The sequence below is a fragment of the Platalea leucorodia genome (assembly GCF_965183815.1).
Source record: "Platalea leucorodia genome assembly, chromosome: 4".
Taxonomy (NCBI): Eukaryota; Metazoa; Chordata; class Aves; order Pelecaniformes; family Threskiornithidae; genus Platalea; species Platalea leucorodia.
Genome location: NC_138826.1, coordinates 24,257,801 through 24,276,544, shown reverse-complemented (window position 1 = coordinate 24,276,544; position 18,744 = coordinate 24,257,801). Strand labels below are relative to the sequence as shown.

Genomic DNA, 18,744 nt, shown 5'->3' with positions numbered 1-18,744 from the left:
ATGCCTGGCAGAGCAGCAGTGTGGCTGTGAAGTGTTCTTCATATGCTAATAGCATTTTCCCGAGAGGACTGGCCTTCCAGCTTTTCCTCCCCTCTCCATTAGCTCCTGTGGTAATGCTTAATCCCATCACTTGTGCTGCAGAATCCCTGTGATGATAAGAGGCACAAGGATATCTGGTCCAAAGAGAAAACATGTGATCGACTCCCCAAGTTCCTCATCGTGGGACCTCAGAAAACTGGTAATGTGAATACTTTATTTAAAGATAGATTGCACTTTCCATCTCATTCCTCCAGAGAGGAGAGCTGGAAAGGTCTGTGTTGTAGATCTGTGTGGCTGCCCTTTGTGCAAGCTGCCAAATGGCCGCAGAGGACATTTCAGAGAATCTCAGATTTGTTCTAACCTAAATCTGGCAAGTCCATCAGTACTTTGCGCCCTGGCACTTTGCTTGGCTCAGTCCTAATTTGCAGGGAAAAGCCCTACCTGCAGAGTTGTGTTTTGGCTTTTCCACATAAGCTCAGAGAAACTGTGACCTTTCTTAGTGTGTCACAAACATAAGCTGTCAGCAGGACTAAACGCACACGCTTAGCAAAGGTTACGATGAATGCCCCCTGGTGCTTTTATTGCGACAGATCTGTGTACCCACTGCATGCTCCATGTCACTGTCAGTGGGAGGCAGAGATCCTCTTTTGTCTGACCTCTGTCACCACCTCTTAACTGCTGTGGCATTGTGGTTGGCAGTGGCATGGCTGTATGTACTGTCCTGAGGAGTCCTTTCTAGGCTGAAGAGAGCAAAATCTCTTCAGCCAAAGCCAGGTTTTCAAACCTTGGCTTTCTCTGTAGCGCAGCAAAACAGCAACTGCCAACCATGCAGAGCAAACAGTGATTCTGGCCTTGGGAGGAAGCTTTTCGCAGCCAAGCTGCTGTCTCCTGCCTGTGTCACTGTGAAGCTCTGTTGGTGTGTGTGCAGCATGGGCCCTCCTGTATCGTGGCCCAAGCTGCTTGCAATGGCACAGTAAGAAAACCCTTCTCTCGGCTTATTTATTGGCCTGCTGGAGGCCTGCAGCTGTGTGCTGAGCAGGATTATCAGGTTTGGCTGGGTAAAGGGAACCATCTACAGCAGAGGCAGGCCAAGGCATCTCTAGCTGAGTGCTTACCCAAGGACACTGATGTTGTCCCTAGCACGTCTCCTTCCCAAACACGTGATACTGTCCTGCGGTGCCCAGGCTGCCTCCTGTTTGGCAGGTATGGGTTCTGCCACGTGCCGGTGTGCCTGTGCCACCAGGGAAAAAAGGCATGGGGGTAGGCCAGCCATGGTAAGAACACAAGATAGCCGACATGGGTGACAGGTGCCATGCTAAGGAGTGACTTAAATCAGCTGCATGAGCTGAAACGTGGGATTGAACTGCTGAGTCAAGTTGCATCCCAAAGCGCTTGGTGTCGCTGCTCTTGTAACCTGCATGAGTTAAGGGGTGGGTTAGCGAGGCGTGGCAGGAGCGTGCCCCACTTGGGGACTGGTTTTTGCAGTTTCGTTCAGCCAAGCATTATGTGTGACCCAGGTCCCGTTAACTGGTTCCTGTTGCAGGCACAACAGCTGTGCACTTCTTCTTGACCATGCATCCAGCTGTCACCAGTAACTTCCCAAGTCCATCCACCTTTGAGGAGATCCAGTTTTTTAATGGACCCAACTATCATAAAGGAATCGATTGGTAAGAATCCTGACGCACGTTCTTTTGGGATAAGGTGCACCTGTGTTGTCTTCTCCCGAGTCTCTCTGTATGTCCACTGCAGCCACCTTAGTAGCTTCTCTATTCCTGAACAGCTGTTTTCATTGCTACTGCTCAGCGCACATTCTCTGTTTTCCTGCTAACCCAACTGCTTAGTCCCAGGAGCAGGACAGGTAGATTCTGATATTAGTGACTCTTTGCCAGATTTCTGGGCATGATTTAGCTTTAAAAATTCAGTCTTTGTTGAATGCACTGCTGTCATGAAGTTTCTTCTCCTTTGACATGCAAAACAGACAACAGTGTGCTCATTAAAAAGTTCTTTGTAGTTTCTGAGTTAAGACACGTAGGACAGAGGGGACAACCTCCGTACCGTTGTTCTGGGCCCTTTAGACTTAACAGAGGTGACACTGCAGTCCTTGCACTGGCTCCAGTGTCTCTTTAGCCACATCCGTATCCTGTTCTTTACCTGTACAAGTATGCAACTTCGATAAAGTGTTTCCACCTGGCAGGGAAATACTGGTGTCATTGTGGCACTATTATGCCACTGTGTTTCCAGGCAGAGAAATTTTAAAGTTGTTTCTTGCTCGAAGCATGCACTTTGGGTCCACCGCGGCACTGCAGTCCCTCATGTGTGGCTCTGAGGGACGGCTGTGTGGCAGTAGGGCATTGGGCCGTGGGATTCCTTTGCCCGTGAGCTGTGGGAGATTTTGTCTGACTTCTGTAGTCGTTTAGAGGACTGTTGAAAAGATGTTGGAAGGCGGTTGGTACTTGAGTGAAGCTCCTGTGAGTCAAGCACTACGGAGCAGTTGTACTAGCTGATAGATAGGCTTACAAAGCATAGGCTTTTATGTGCATCCCCTGGAAAAGTCATCCAGCTTGAGCTGAGTGTAGCATCGCATGCAAGAGGAGAATCTTCATGTTTAGGATGGAATTTGCATTCATTATACAGCTTAAATTTCAGCAGAGACCAGTCTTCCAGTGCTTTACAGTGTCCTGTTCCCCCATTACCCCCTACCCTACCATTATTTAAATGTCTTGCCGTTTCTGCGTTACTAATTTTATGAGCTCCTGTGAGGCAGAGCAGAGCTCTTGACCCTGTGTCTCAACTATGAACTGAGGTACAAAGGGAGAAATTATTTAAACGGGTCAAAACCAAGCAGTCAGTGGTAGGGCAGGCAGCTGATTCTGACCTTATTCTCGGGACAAAACCTCTTTTCTCCTAGAGCTTGCAACTAGTACCCTACCCTCAGCCTTTTCCTTCCACTGCCTGAGGACTTGGGGAACACACTCTCAGCAAAACACTTTCTTACCCTTTTATCATCTCCAGCTTTCTATGTTGTGCTCCACCACCCTTTTCGAAGCCATGCCTCTGCCAGCTCCGCACCCATTTGCCCATTCATCGCATGACTGGGGAGTTCTGTGAACTGCCTGTTGCAGAGGAGCAAGGGCATCGCTTTGTCATGTGCCATTTCTTTGTCGGGCCGTGCTGCTCACCAGCGTCCTGTCTGTTTGGCAGGTACATGGAATTCTTTCCCATCCCCTCCAATGCCAGCACAGACTTCATGTTTGAGAAGAGTGCCAATTACTTTGACACAGAGGTGGTACCAAAACGTGGTGCAGCCCTGCTGCCTCGAGCCAAAATCATTACTGTTCTGATCAACCCTGCTGACCGAGCCTATTCGTGGTACCAGGTAACTTCCCTGCACTGCTCTGCGGGTGAGGGCCAGAGAGAGATTCCAGTGGGGTGAGGCGGAAAGGCTGGGGCAAAAAGCCCATGAATCCATTTCCACAGAGGGGCCAGGGGAGATGACGCAGGCTGCCTGCAGAGCGTGGACAGTTACGTACAAAGGCATTGGTGGGTGGTTGTGCCGAGTCAGTGGGGTTTGCATGGAGATGTGCAAGGTGGAATTTTGTGTTCCTGGTCCTAAGTTCAACTTATGTTTTTCAGCACCAGCGTGCTCACAACGACCCTGTGGCGCTCAATTACACTTTCTACCAAGTGATCTCTGCAAAATCCCAGGCTCCTCAGGAACTGCGCAACCTGCAAAGCCGATGCCTGCTCCCTGGCTGGTATTCAACTCACCTAGAGCGCTGGCTAACATACTACCCCTCTGGGCAGGTAGGAGGTTTGGCAGTAGAGGCTCTCTTGGAGGCCCTTGTAGGTTTAGTGGAGAGGAGAGGAGAACAAACTGTAACGTGTGCACGTGTTCTCGGCCCCCCCCCCCCCCCCCCCCCGTTGTTTTCATTTCACCTTCTGTCTTGTCTTTCGGAAGAAGACCCAGCACTTGTTTCCTCCTGTTACGAGCTGATAAGAAATCAGGCTTGAATACTCCAATTTTGCACTTTATTGTATTTGTAAAAGTAAATGAGTGCAAGAGGATACTGTGATCTCCCAGAGAGCTCCACAGTATTGAGAAGTTCAGCAAGAACAGCAGTGTTAGCACTCCCTTCCTTTCATCTTGGCAGCCTGCAGCCCAGGGACCCTCTTCAGGCCCAGTATGTGTTCAGCTACTTGCTGTGGTTTCATTGCTTTAAAGAGAGGCTCTTGGACTCTGCCATTTGTTAGTTCCCATGTTGTAAAGCCTTTAGCTGTCTGCTGAAGGGAAATTTCACTGCAGAGATGTCAGGATTCTGTGTTTTGTGTATAAATTTGCAAAAAGTCAATTAATAGACAATATAGACCATTTCTGTGTCTAAATTCCCAAGAAATTTATCAACTGCCTAATACATTGTGAGTCTGGATGTGTTTTTTCAAGTTCCTTTCTGCTGCTGGGGTTGTCCTCAGACAGTCTATGATCCAGCAGTCTTATAATGTCCATTTAGTCTCTTATTCTCTGCCAAAGCAGCAGCCTAAACTGTACATGATAGATCTGCCAAGACTAAAAGAGACATGGGAAAACATTCTTGAGTTCATGTCTCATTGCCTTACTATTCCTGGAGGTTATGGCTGTGAAGAATGATGGAGCCAGACTTGTACTTACTGTGGGTCAGGGCTGCCTGCCTTCCCCAAACTTCAGTTCATGTGACTGTTTTTCTGTTGTGTTCTTTGGAATAGGTAATTTATTAGCACAAATGTTGTTCATTATTGTCTATCGTACACATAACAGGAGAATAATCATAGGTTACAGAAGAATACTTAGCACAATGGCTGCTGACATCTAAAAAGAACACATGAAGTTTCCAGAGACACTCTGTAAATCATGCTACTGCTGGGCCTTCATGCTCAGTTACATGGGGTGTGGCCAAAGGCAAATTTATTAAGCAAAGCCTGTCATGATCTACTGTCTCATAGTATTTGCGGCCCATATCATAACTTCTGTCTGTGGTGACAAACGGGCCACATCCCCCCACTGCGCTGCTCTAGAATAAGCAGGCCTTGGCAGCCTTCACTCACACGCACAAAGGCCAGGGGTGGTTTTGAGAGCCAGGAAGCTCACGGGTGTCATTCGGCACAAGCTGTCAGAGGCTAAGGTGGCTGCTGTCTTTTCAGCTTCTCATTGTGGATGGTCAGGAGCTGAGACACAACCCTGCCTCTGTAATGGACAACATCCAGAAGTTCTTGGGAGTTACGCCGCTCTTCAACTACACCCAGGCCCTCAGGTAGGGAAATGCTTTTTGCTTTCTTAGCCAAGTGTGATAGTAATAAACACTTGATTAGAAGAGTGCTTATCTCTGACTACAAGACCTGCCAAGGTTTCAGAGGTATGCCTAACCCTAAAATTAGGTTCAGATAGCATGAGGCGCTACGCTAAGACTGGAATCGTAGCTTTGTCTTTCCAGAAATGATAGGGGAAGGGGGTGTTTTTGGCACTGTCATGGGGAAGCATGAAGTTGCTCACAGCAGTAACGACGGTTTTCCATTGGTCTTCATGGTTTCAGAAAAGGTGCTGGAATTATTAGCACTCCTTATGCTCTGTGTTATACCTACATCTGACAGAAAGTAGAGGAAGTATGATAAAAAATTAGGGACACGTTGCACAGTTTTGAGGTAAAGAGCCTATTATTACAGAAAACACGAACGTGGCAGGTGCTGGGAGCTATGTTAGGAGGTGTTAGCAGAGGCACTACTTCACTGGTACTAAGTTGAAGGACATTACTCAGCCATTACTGTGATCTTGCCCACAGTGCAAGTGCAATTAATCTGAATAGATTAAGTGCTAGCTGAAGGTGAACTGTGGCCACATCAGCCTTCAGTGGAAACTCTGCAAGCCCACTGGAGATCCTGAATATTGCTCTCTGCAGCCGAAACCGGTCTTTTCACATCTTCTCTGCTGTGACAGCCTATGCTAGCTGAGGGTAGTGGGTGGTGTGCATGCATGTAGGCGTACGGCAATTGCCCTTTCCTTTAACAGTAAAGAGAGGAGAACCAGTTCAGTTCTCTTCCTACAGTTGTTTTCCAAGGGGGTGACACGTGGCTCCGCAGGGGAGGACAGATTTAGAGAAACGTCAGGTTGCTTGAAAGCCTGACTTGCTGAAACACATGTTGTGATGGTAAATGGACTATTTACAGTAGTGGTATTGGCTGGTACCCTTCAGCCAGGGTCCAAAAAGAAATGGTACTGGTCAGCTTGCCTCAGAGTCTGGTAGAGGTACTTGCTTGAACCTCAGGCTCACCTTTGGCCAATTGAGAGGACAGGACAGACAACACCAGATACGGTTCCCAGCATTGCCTTATACCTATGTTTTAGCACGAGAAGAAACACCGATACTTTAAACAATTGGGATTCTCTGACACTTTTCAACTATAAAGAGGAGATATAAAAGAATTTACATACACTAAAACATTATCGTTCCCCCTCCAAAAGCTTAAAAGACAAATATTGTAACACCATATTACCTCTGAAAATTGCATAAAGCTGAAAGAGTCATGGTTGTAATGGATTTCTTGTCAAAGTAGTCAAGTGATAAAAAAATACTGAACCAATATCATAAATAAATAAAACCTAAACCAAATTTTTAAAGCATTGAAATGGGAAATACCTATGGGTATTTCTGCTGCTGCTAATTGGGCATGTGGCCATGTCTTTTAAAAACAAGTGTCCTTTTCAGATTTGATGAAGCAAAAGGATTTTGGTGCCAGCTGCTAGATGGAGGAAAGACTAAATGCCTAGGAAAGAGTAAAGGAAGAAAATACCGTGATATGGATTCCTCGGTGAGTAACTGTCTCAAATCTGTGGGCAGCAAGAGATGTAGAAACATCCCAGCAAGCCAACCTGGATTCTCCTACCACCTCTGTCCTAGACGGCCTACGGAGTGTGCACTCTCTACGGAGTGTGCCTCATGTGTTGAGGGTAACATTTTATTTCACACTAATGCGGTCTGTATTTTCCACGCAGTCACGGCTGTTCCTAAGAGACTTCTACCGGGAGCACAACATTGAATTATCCAAGCTGATGAACAGACTTGGACAGCCCCTTCCAACCTGGCTCCGAGAGGAACTGCAGAACTCCAGCTGGAGCTGAGAGGGACTCCCTTGCCCCCAGTGCCATTGGGATGCGCGGTGCTCCAACACGAGCTATGATGCCATCTCTTGTCAAGCCAAAACAAGCGGACAAATGAGCAGGAGCAGAGAATGTGCATGTGGAGCCTTTCCCCACCATTGGGAAGGGCTGCTGCCTCTGACGCTGCCCTGGTGGGGCATGGAGTGCAAGTCACATTCTGGAGTATTACTGGTGTGTTACACTTTGACTTTTACTTACAGGAAGGATGCCTGCCCTACGTTGAGCAGGGGAGAGAGCACGGTTAACACTTCATGTTTAAATTACTCTTCTCAGTGCATGAAACAGGCACTAGCTGGAGGGTTAATGTGTTACTCCTCTGAGTCCAGAAGTAAAGACTTAAGAGGTGAGCTATTGAGCCCACTGCTGAGAAGAGCAGCAGCAGCAACAGCTTAATAAAAGGGGAATCTAGTCCAGTGAACCACACCTTTTATCCAGTAGTCTATTCAGCAGCAGCAAGGTACAAGAACACCTTGTTCCTCCCCATGCAGAGTACAGTGGCCACGATCATTACCTACAGTGCCACTGTGTGTGGCTACTGGGGACTGCAGCTTCTTGGAGCCAGATGTAACAGACGTAAGATTGCCTCTCCTTATCTGCAGCACTGGTGGTGTGATACGGTCTGTGACTGGTCGATGGGCAGTGGGAGATAAGGCAAAGCTGAACCGATGTGTTATCTTAGGGAAAAGGTTGCCATATGTGGCAACGTGGCAAGTATTTCTCTGTAGGGACTTTAGACATTTCAAAAGATAACCAAGGAATAGTATGTCCCTTTAGAGCACTTTGGAGGCATGTGTTCGTGCAGCACAGCAGCTGGGGGAGGCAAAGCTCAGGTACTGTAATATAAGGCTGATGCAGCTGAAAGCAGACAATTCAGTTCCCCATGTCTGATCAGCTTTAAAAAAAAAAAAAAAAAAGCAACATTTTTGTCTCTCCAACAGCTCCAGGGCCCCTACCACATACCCTGATAGCTAGCACCTGTTTTAATCCCCCTGCAGTCCAGAAATCCAAGGAGAAAAGTGAAAAAAACAGTTAAAAGTAAGTATGATTCAGATAAAAAGGGAAGGCTTAGAGTTAGAAGTGGCTTCCTGTACCCAAAAGGGGCTGTTTAGTTTACTACTTCTGCACATAGTTAAGCGAGTACACTAAGGTGCTTTGCCTCCTCCTGCACCTGCTGGATAATTATTCTCAGAGGAAATCCTCCATCGTGGTTGTACATGTTTTCTGCTGCTGAGCCACGGGCTTCTGGAGTTGCGTGGGCCATCGTCCCTCGCTCCTGGGCACAGATGGTCCTTGGATTGCTGCAGTTGCAGAGAACAGAGGGGCAGGATCCATATGAACCCAGATTATGGAAACTTCCACAGCTGTCATGAGCTCCTTTTCTCCTATCCAGAGAGAGGTTGCTTCAACCAAGCTTTTCCATTGAGCCTTAGGTATTGTGTATTTCTGAATGAATGGTGCATTTACCGTTGTATGTAAATGTATATAGTATGCAATATAGTATTTTATTTCATGTGCCCTTGGAAAGGGTTATTTTGTGCAGACAAAAAAAGGACAGAAAGACTAGAAAACCCCTCTCTCACTCCTGTTAAGAGAGAAGAGCCCGGCTTCCTGCACTGGATTCATGTATAGCATCATTCACATTGAATGATAATGAAGAAATTCTTGGCTCTTGAAGCTGAGTACAAGTGTCTGAATAAAGGCTAGAAGTAGTAGTAAGTGGAGATTCAATAAATGTACTACTTATTTTTCTTCTTTGTGATGATTTGGAGTGATGTCGTGGACCCTAAGCTGGTAGGAGGGTAAGAAAAACTGAAAAACCTACTCCAGGCCTTACAGCTGGCATTTGGGAGGGCAACAAAGGTGTTTAAGTTATATTTCTAACAGCACAGAAACAGCGTCCTAAGGCTTCTTTCTCTGCAAGTGCACCTGTAGGCTTGCAGAAGCTGGCACAGCACACAGCCTGTAGCTGGAGACTCGTTCTCACTGGTTTGCACTAGCGATGACTTCTGGGCCATTCCTGGCTACAGCAGTAGTTTCCAGCTGCTACGCTGCAGCAGCAGAGCTTTGCTGTGCACCGCCTGTCCAGGTGTGCTCCAGCGCCTGGCTTGGCCAGCAGCCCCTGAGCAGGCCTACAGTCACAAACAACCTGACATTCAACCAGAAGCAAAACATTGTTTAAATAGGCTGTTGTATAATGCTGTCACAACCATGACTTACAGCTCTCGCTTCACCAAGCACTTCACAAATGTTGAACACAGCAGCAGCAGAGCAGCTATTTTTACATGCTGCCGGAAGAGGAGGAGGATCCCAGGACCAATGCTACTGATGCTCCATTAAACACAGTTTTCTGCTCTTAATCCATTACACATTGTCAATTACTTACACAATTACTTCATGCTTTACCTCAGACTGCGGTACATCTTTGAGGAGATGGATTCAAACATTAAAAAAAAAAACCAATAAGGTACCAGAAATAAATGTCAGGAGGGGCTCACTAAATGTCAGGGTTATTTTACAGGCCATAGTCCTTCAATCAAGGCAGCAAAGGGCAGCTGTGTATTCTTGGTATTCTTTCCCTCCCCCCCAACTGCTTCATTTCTATGCTATGCTAGATCTTACTGCTGATGCTGATGACAAATCACCTACTGTGGTCAGATCCAAATGTCGGATGCCCTCATTTGATTTAGCTGATGAAGAGTCATTTTCAAATCTGGTAACTCCCTCTGAGAGCACATTGCTGCAAAAGGTACCCTCTTGCCAGACATCCCTTCAAAAGCTGTGGAAACAAACACCCCCTCCTAAGAGAAGTTCTTACAATCAGCAGCTCTGTGGTATCTAAAAGCCAACAAAAACATCTCTTCCCGTGAGATACACTGGTTACTAGATACTGACATACTGATACACATTACAGACCCTCACACTTCATTTTGATAGTGGAAATAAACCTCATCCTCTTACCTCACTGTTTAGTAACAGAACTTCATGGTATGCAGCAGTTAGTTAGTTAGTTAACTTCTAAGACAAGAAAAACTGTAAGCAAGCACAAAACATTACCTGAGAATTTAAAAAGGAGTGATTTGACCCAGGTATCAGAAAGGCACGTGATTGTAATGGAACCAGTAGCCAGGTCCTGTCACTCTTCAGAACTGGAGGGGTGCATGAAAGGTGAGAATTGGTAAAAACAAACAATAGGGAACAACAACTTTTTTTTTTTCTTTTTTTAAAGCAAGCCATCAGAGAGTGTGTGTGTGTGTATATTACCAGCCTCAGGAAAGAAAGCTCAGCATATGAAGCTGGAACAAAACAACTTACACACAACCTGTGGAATTCAATCAGGAAGATACTTAGAAGTAGGCTGCTACCTCTTTCTATCTACCAGGTCCTGGAAATACTGGTGTGAGTCTCAGCTATAAGGTAAAGCCCTTTTAAGGGAGCTGAGAGAATTTCTCTGTAGGTGGCAGCATGTATCAACTCTACATAAAAATCTGATTGCCAAAAACTGCAGTTTTCAATTGCTGATGGCACTGCAAAGCCACATGTTCCCGGCAGAAGCCTGCAGCTCCTGGAAGTCAGAATGACACCCAAGAGCCTAGCTATACGAAGCTAACAAGCAACTATTTCAAACTCATCCTGTTGTTTTTCAGCCCTCACACTCAGTTGGTAAGAGAATCCTTTCATTCCTTGCTGGTCACTTTGCTGTATCAATAGTAACACGGCAAGAAAAGCAATGACAAACTGGACTGACCATGCCAAATGAATCTGAAACAAAGCTGTTCATCGCCCTCGCTGAATCCCGAGTGCCTCCTGGCTGACACGGCGTAGCTGCGAGCAAGGCACCAAGACAGTGGCAGCTAACATGCACAAGTGTTTCCAGCAGGCTGCCTCAAGCCAGGACCAGAAACGCCCATCACGCAGCAGGACATGGATTGCGCACTGGTACCTCCTCTCCGGTTATCGGGGCTTTACCTACACTTTGTTTCTTTGCCCTTTTTCTTAAAGGCTTGGTGGGGCACTGGGGGGAGAGTAAACACTTCGCAAGCCGTTTTTTTTTGCTACAAAAAAAAAAGTATTCCCAACAAACACACTCATCACCACAGCTTTTGAGAACTATGTAGAAATAATTTATTAATCAATCTATTTTTGACTTCAAAAGAGTGGTTTTTCTTCCAAGACTTGATTTATCCCCATTCTCATCTATATGGTCTTATCGACTTTGCCAGTCTCTCCAAAATGCCTGCAAACAAGCATGTACATAGCAGTGACACTGCCCCAGCACTCTGAAACCCAGCTCACATTTCTTTCACTTAGGGTAACAGAGGAACATAAATCAGGCTGGTCCCAGAATCCTGTCAAGTCATTGGAAAAGATGCATTTCAGGACTTCCAACACCAATGTGTTGGCACAAAAGCCCTGCACAATGGCTTCCCTTTAAGCCCCAAACTTCCTGACAGCTATGCTCTCCTGGCTGACTTAAATGAGGCAAAGCAAAGCGTGACATAGCGGGGACCCAGTCCCCGTCCACAGCGCACGCTATCTATGTACATACACTATATACAATAGACTTTTAATGCATTTCCAGCATTTTCCCCGTCCTATAAGGAGGAATACATCCCCTCCATGGCAATAAAGTAATTGTGCAGTGCAGCCTGTGCAGTATTAAGTAGTTATGAATGCTGTAACTGTAAGCAGGCAACACCAAAAAGAAAAAAGAAGTCACTTGCTTACAGAGGACAGACACTGTCTTTATACCAACAAGACACACCACACAGCAGTGACGCTACCTTCTGACAGCACACAAAGCTTGCATTTGGACATTACCACTGAGAGAAAGCATTAAGTACTCACAGGCTCCAAGGGAAACCCTAGCACAGAATAGCCCCAAGCTGCACTTCCATGAAGGCCACTCTCGGCCAGGCGTCTCCACCGCCCTGCCCAAGTGCAAGTACCCTTAAAATGGAAACAGGCAGCAGAAAGAAGTGCAAAAGCCACATTTGAATTATGCTGGGGACTAGGGAGGGCAGTAGTTGTTCGTTTTTTTCTTTTAAAAAAAGTAATACTAGTTAAGAAAGCCCCTCTTTACCATAATCATGTCATATGGCACTTAAATTCAGGCACAGAAAGAGGAAAAACAAAATATTTAAATAAACTGTAGCTGACAGCTGTTCACTCTATCAGTAGGGCTTAAAAGCAGTCATACAACAGTCACAGTCATCAACAAATGCTGAGAAGTCCTCAGGGCCCAACCTTCCCTTTTACTTTTTTTAGCTCAGTTTAAAAGAAAAAAAGAAAAAAAAAAAGCAGACTGTGAGCAGACTTTTCTCGTTTGGCACGCTCTCTACCCGGGCCCATCTTAGAAAATTCATTTTCATATCCTGCCCTTCTCTTAATGTCTAGGTAAGAAAAATACAACTGTCCCAACTCTTACATAAAACGATTTCAAATGTGTGTCATGTTACAGCTGACTGACTTATACCAGGAGGCGGTGATAAACTTCATGGATACCTCACTGCTTCCTCCATTTCCACTGACGCTGGGTTTTGCAAGGCTGTTCAGTGCCCTCTTGCACTGTGTAGCAATAGCCAACCTAGCACTAAATAAGCTGGGAAAGTAAAGGCTTGTATTCTGCTCCAAAATACAACAGTGCTCGGCTTGATAAAAAACAAACCCACGCAAAGAATTAAAAAACAGTTTAGGTTCAACAACTCCCCAGGCGGCTATTTCTGAATGGGTTCTCAGAGAAGGAAAATACAGAGCCCAAATAAATATTAATGACAGTAAACAAAACTAGACAGAAACACACTTCTCAGCTAACTCCTGCCATACCTGTTGCTAGACACGTTGCTTCATCAGATGACAGCTCCAAGTCAGCTTGTTCATGGGCTGTAAAGACACTGAAGACCAAAGGCAAATACTGTTCTGCTAACTCATATCCCTGGAAAGCGCTTCCAAAGGAAAACTTTCACAGGCAAGAAAGATGGTTGTAGGTGAACATGTCCAGAGAGGGAGAAGGGGAGGCGGCCCTCCCAGGGGCTGGCATACCTGACCCACACAGAAAAAGGGTACCTGAAGCACGAGACGTGTTCCAAGGGATGAGGCTCGCAATTACTAAAGCCTTTATTTTATCCATTCCCTAAGAGCAAAAATCCCACTATTGCTTCTGACAAGCCAAATATCTGAGAGTCCAGATGCAATCTTGGCATGTTTTCTACCAACTACACTAACACCAAGATTACCCCAAAGACTCAGAAACTATGCAGGGATCAACAGTTTAATCTCTAGAAACACTGGTGTCCCATATACAGGATAAGAGTACTTACAGACGAGGGGTAAAGACAATACATGGCCACCCACTAATGCCCTCAGGGAAGGGGAAGGGCAAAAAAGGCCCTTTCACTTACAGTGCCTCACCTTTATCTTCTCACGCCCTGCCCCTTCCATTTTTTGATGTATGGCCCCCACTGTATGTATATAAAATGACACACAGAGGGGCATCTCCATGTTTAAGGAGTTGCTTCTAAGTATCCTCAGTCTTCACCAGCAAGTGCTCTAGCCACACCACCCAAGTCACAGAATGTAAAGGCAAGAACTGGGAGAATGAAGAACCTCCCGCTGTAGGAGAAGATCAGGTTCGAGACCATCTAAGGAACCTGAAGGTGCACAAGCAGGACAGTGAAAATCGGCCTACAGGTACCTTGCAGTAAAGACATCAGCCACTTCTCAGTTGGTTTCATTTGCACCTGTACAAATTTGACTTCAACTCCCCACTGAAGTGAGCTGTTATTTCCAGAGACACTAACAGCTAAAAGGGAAAGTATATTTCCTGCGGTCACATAAGGAAACAAATCTGGCAAATGAAAGCAAGTCATTGTGAACAGAAGACACGGGAAGAAGTATAAAGACCTCATTCATCTTACCTTCAAGGAATGGACAGTGAATTAGACTTCACCAAACGTGATAATAACAAGGTCTCCCATCACAGAATATCTCTGTCTTCATGCAAGTGACAAATACCTGTAGCTATTAGTACTGACTGAATTCAGCATTTGCTGCCCAGCCTGGGAAGAGGTGGTAGCCAACACAGAAAGCAGCTTCTCAGCTATGTGAAACCATTTCTACGCTGGAAGAGCTCTAAAGCACCCAGCTGCTGTGGCAGCTGGCCTTCACTGCAGCCACTTCATGTGTTGCTGGTAAGGGCAAGGACCTAGAGAACATTTACTCTAAGTGAAAAAACACAGGGGTCAACTGGAAGTCCAAGGAAATTTGAGCTGGCTGCGACCTCTGCTTTTACAGGTCTTCTGCTGAAATGTCTTTTCAGAATTTCTGAGCCTAAGTATTTTCCCCACTCCTGGAATAGTGACCAAACTAACAAGACTGCACTGGGTAATAATTTTTCTGTTTTAATAGCAGATTAATGCTTCTGGGGCCACCAGGGCTCATCTCATCTCCTATAAAGGAAAAATACCTCAAGAACCTCCCAGCCACATGGCAAGAAAAAACATCACCTCCTTTGTCACTTTCTCCTTTCTCCTGTCCTTGCTTAGATATATTTCCATGGGATACGGCTCAGGAACAACAACAGATTGACAGATGCAGAGATCCGGGACTGAAAGTGTGTTCCAGAAGACCTGAATAAATGAGTGTGCAGCACCTCCACACAGCTCCCATCTCTATCTGCTCACTCTGAGGAATTTTTTCAGAGAAAAGACTGGAAACTTCTGAAACTACGGACCTGTGCCTCATACCACTGAGCTGCTTGTTCAGTCAATGTCAGCCTGCGGTGAGATTCCCTGGCTCTTCCTCTGTTCGGGCTCTGCAGCTGCTGGAAGACAACTCTGACAGGGTCTGTCGTATGGAAGCAGTGCAATCCGTGTGAGGACTAGAATGGGTAAAATAACTGAAGACAAAGTTTTGAGCACAGTGGAAGATAATGAGCATTGTGATTTCTTTTCCCTTCCAGTCTTTATGGGGACTACACAGAATGAAGGCAAGTATACTTCCAGATAAAGTCCATTCTAACCTCACAGTAAGAGGCTCTACTGTATTTTCCCAAAACAAAGATACTGGTGACAGTGTTCTCATGCTCCTGGTGTTTTTTAATTACAGTAGTCTGAAAACTTGCCTGCTCAGGGTTTAAGTGTAGCCTTCTAATAGATATCACAGATAAGGCTTTGCCATTTCATTTCCCTATTCAGTCCAAATCCTCAATGCAGTAACAGTCCATTCAGCTCTTTTGCCCATTTCCCTTCTGCTTCTTTCCTTCTAGAAGATGCTCCCTTCTCTTCCCCTAATTTTTTCCTATAAGCAGTAGAAAGGAAAAGATTAGACTTTATTAGAAAACTAATTTTTCTCCAAACTCCTTTCCCAGTTCTGAACATGCAAGAACCAGAGAGCACAGAAAGTGCTCCAGGAACCCAAACCTTCCAGACATCAGGCTGTGCTCTCCAGTCCAATCCAGGAGTTCTGCCCAATAACAGGCAGCTCATCATCAACACGGGAGTTTAATTTAAAAACCACAAAACTTAACACATTCTTACTAACATCAGCATTTATAATTAGCATGTAACTAGACACCTTATGGAGGAATACAAGGGGCTGTAAGGACATCTTTAAATAGTTACTGTTGCACAAGCAGAAGTAGAGGAACCTCAGTCACACTCTCTGGCCTGTGCAGTACACAAAGTCAAACCAAGGGAGCCTGTTCATCTGCTTTGCCTTATGCCTATGAGTTACTTTGTTTATTTTTTAAGAGTATCATTGAAAATATCAAATACAAACAGGCACGTATTTCTAGCTTGCAGAAATTAACATCGCCCCATTGTCATCGGCTAAACCCAAGTAAGAAGCGCAATACATTACTACTGAGAAATTGGATTCTTAACATCCATCAATCATCTGACTTCCAGTTTTAAAAGCCCTGAAATTTATGTGCTTGTATGCTTACAAATGGCAGCAGCCTTTTAAATTTGCTTGGCATAAAAATAATAACTTTCTAAAATTAATTTTCTGCAATGCCATCCCTGTTAGATATCTTGCATAGTCCACCAAACATCTCTCTGAACGCATGGGAGCAGACTGTTCTTCTTTAGCAATTACATCAAAGGTGAGCAGCTACTGTTTTGCATGATACTTTGGAAATACAAAGCTCTGCATTACCACACGGTATCACAGGTGTCAAGACCAGAAAAGGACCCTGGTGGCTGGCAGAAGTGTAGGCGGAACATCCCAGGCTTACCACCAACTCCCTTGACCCATCAACAACCCAGTCCGCACATACCTCAGCCTCTGCAGAGGCACGTCATTCTCAGAGCAGCACCAGGCAAGGAACTTCTGGCTCACAGCTTGTGTAAAAGCTCTGCCCGCCTGCCTTGTGCTGGACTGCTGTTCCCCACGGCAGGACAGCTATCCGCCAGGGCTCACAGGAGCTCCCACTGACACACAGCCGGCCAGCTCCATCAGACTGTCAACATCATAGCAGAGAGAAGAGAGTCGGTCTAAGAAAACGAGTGTTTAATCAGGAAACGAGAAGAGACAAGGGATAAGAAACTGATTACAGGAGAGTAATATCCCAGCCAAAAGAAACACGATTGTACAACTCGGAACGACCAGGATCAAAACATCCTATGAGCCAGCACTGCCCAGTGAGGGACACTCCTGAGAAAGAGCCCAAGCGCTTCTGGCGGTCTCCAGGCAGCTCAGCGCAGTCACGGACTCTGACTGCCCAAGCTCCAGCCTCTGCCCTCAGCAGCAGCTGCAGAAAGCCGCAGAAGTGGCTCTGGCCCTGCTACTCCAGTCTCAGCTTCTCTCAGCAGGAGGTGCTGAAATAAATGGAGGGAGCACTGGCTGTGCACAGTAGTCCCAGCCTCTCCCGACAGGAGATGGTGTGTGGACTAAGAGAAGCCCATACAAAAAGAAAAAAAAAAAAGTTTACATATTTATAAATGCCAAAATAAATATTTAAGACAGAATCCCCCACCCCTCTAACACGTGCGTAATCACACTGCAAACTGCTCGCAGGACAGCCTCCAGGGGCTCAGGGAAAAAAGCAGTGACTACACCACAGGGCAGCCAGCTCAACTTCCTTCTCGTTTCCTGATGCTTCTGAAGCCTGCAGCCCACTGGGAAGGAGGAGGAAGAGCGAGCAAAGCAGAGCGCCAACACGCAACAGTGCTGGAGAGGAATGTCATGGTATAAATACATCAAATCAGTGGTTTCCAACAAGTTAAAACTAAAATAAAAAAGACACCAGAAGGAAGGATGGTGTAAATGGAACTACAACTATGCAGGGCAAAGGGTTGTGTGTCCGTGGAGCTCTGCCTGCTGTCACGGCGAGAAGGTGGTCATTTCCAGAGAGACCCTTTGCCACAGCTCCTTTGTCTGCTTGCTGCGCTTTAGGTTCTGGAGAATATCATTAAACTGCATCATGCCCATGGGAGTCAGGCAGAAGGCGCTTCTGGCGCTGCGGATGGCATTCACAAAGTCATCGTAGTCAGCTGAAGTGAGATGGATCAGCCGATGATGGATGTACTGGATGGGAACAGGGAAAGAGCCTTAAGGTATTTGCTCACCACCCTCATGCTGGTGACACTCAGAGGAGGACGCGAGCTCCCAGGGCGATACATCACATGATCCTGTTACCCCACGAGAGGTCCCGAGACTCAGAGGCTCTGACAGAGGAGAGCTAGCTCAAAAGACAGCAGTGCTATATCTTATATCCTAACATGGCCAAGGCAAGTGTCCCCTCAGAGCACCAAAATGCACCACACAGCATCAGCAGGTGTTCTCTCCTTCATGAACACCAAATGGTGCCATAGTACAGCGCAAAAGGGCCAGCTAACACTCTACCCACCACCCACCAGCATCTAACCCTTGTACCGTTCATTCTGCAGTTTATACAGGGGGACCCGGTGCATTCACTGGACATCTCCTTTGCTAACCGGTATGGAAGGAGTGAGACTTACACTAAGTTGCTACAAAATATCTCTAGGCTTAGCACCGTCACTTCCATCAGCTTCTCAACTAAGGCCCCAAAGCTGCAGGTCCAGCTTTTGAGAAATTTATTTCCCTAATGTAGTTCAGAAAAAGAGCTCAAGTGAAGAAGCTGTAATTTCTCAAAATATCACCTAGGTGATAGGACAGCTAATCCAACCTGGACAGTATGTCTACAGAATCACCCTTCTGGTCATTTATTCAAGAGAAGTAGGTACATGTTGGGTATCCTGTTTACACTGTTTTAAGGAACAGGCAGCTCTGGTATTCCAGCTGGCTCACTGTCCTGGTTTCAACAAATCCTGAGATATCTCATCCATACTGGTAGCTGACCAAGCCACTTCCACTATTAGTGCCAGCACTGGCACACCAGACAGCCGTGCCAGGGCTTCATGACGAGGGGAAGACAGGCTACAAACAAGGAAAGAAAAGAAAGATAGGCTAGGAAGGGAGGTCGACAGGTGGCCTGAAAACATAGCAAAGAAAAAGTACAGAAGTTAAAAGGTACGGGTAGCATTTGGAGAGAGGAAGAA

General features: G+C 46.0%; 2 protein-coding genes across 13 annotated transcripts in view; one reads left to right on the top strand and one right to left on the bottom strand.

The window, feature by feature from the left end:
* NDST2 (N-deacetylase and N-sulfotransferase 2) overlaps positions 1-9,221 on the top strand; it is a 143,858-nt gene extending 134,637 nt beyond the window's left edge. For 3 of the 4 annotated variants that reach the window (XM_082308151.1, XM_082308153.1, XM_082308152.1), the window contains 6 exons: positions 142-238; positions 1,583-1,706; positions 3,241-3,415; positions 3,673-3,843; positions 5,215-5,324; positions 6,774-9,221. In XM_082308151.1, the coding sequence (XP_082164277.1) occupies positions 142-238; positions 1,583-1,706; positions 3,241-3,415; positions 3,673-3,843; positions 5,215-5,324; positions 6,774-7,104 (1,008 nt within the window). In that variant the 3' untranslated portion in view covers positions 7,105-9,221. The remainder of the gene's footprint in view (positions 1-141; positions 239-1,582; positions 1,707-3,240; positions 3,416-3,672; positions 3,844-5,214; positions 5,325-6,773) is intronic. The other variant, XM_082308154.1, reaches the window with a different exon arrangement.
* Positions 9,222-10,276: 1,055 nt separating this feature from the next.
* Positions 10,277-18,744, bottom strand: part of ZSWIM8 (zinc finger SWIM-type containing 8) — a 68,997-nt gene continuing 60,529 nt past the window's right edge. For 4 of the 9 annotated variants that reach the window (XM_082308144.1, XM_082308143.1, XM_082308148.1 and 1 more), the window contains one exon: positions 16,585-17,749. In XM_082308144.1, coding sequence (XP_082164270.1) covers positions 17,546-17,749 — 204 coding nt within the window. In that variant the 3' untranslated portion in view covers positions 16,585-17,545. Of the gene's footprint in view, positions 17,750-18,744 lie in introns of all 9 variants that reach the window. The other 5 variants (XM_082308146.1, XM_082308147.1, XR_014227821.1 and 2 more) reach the window with 5 other exon arrangements.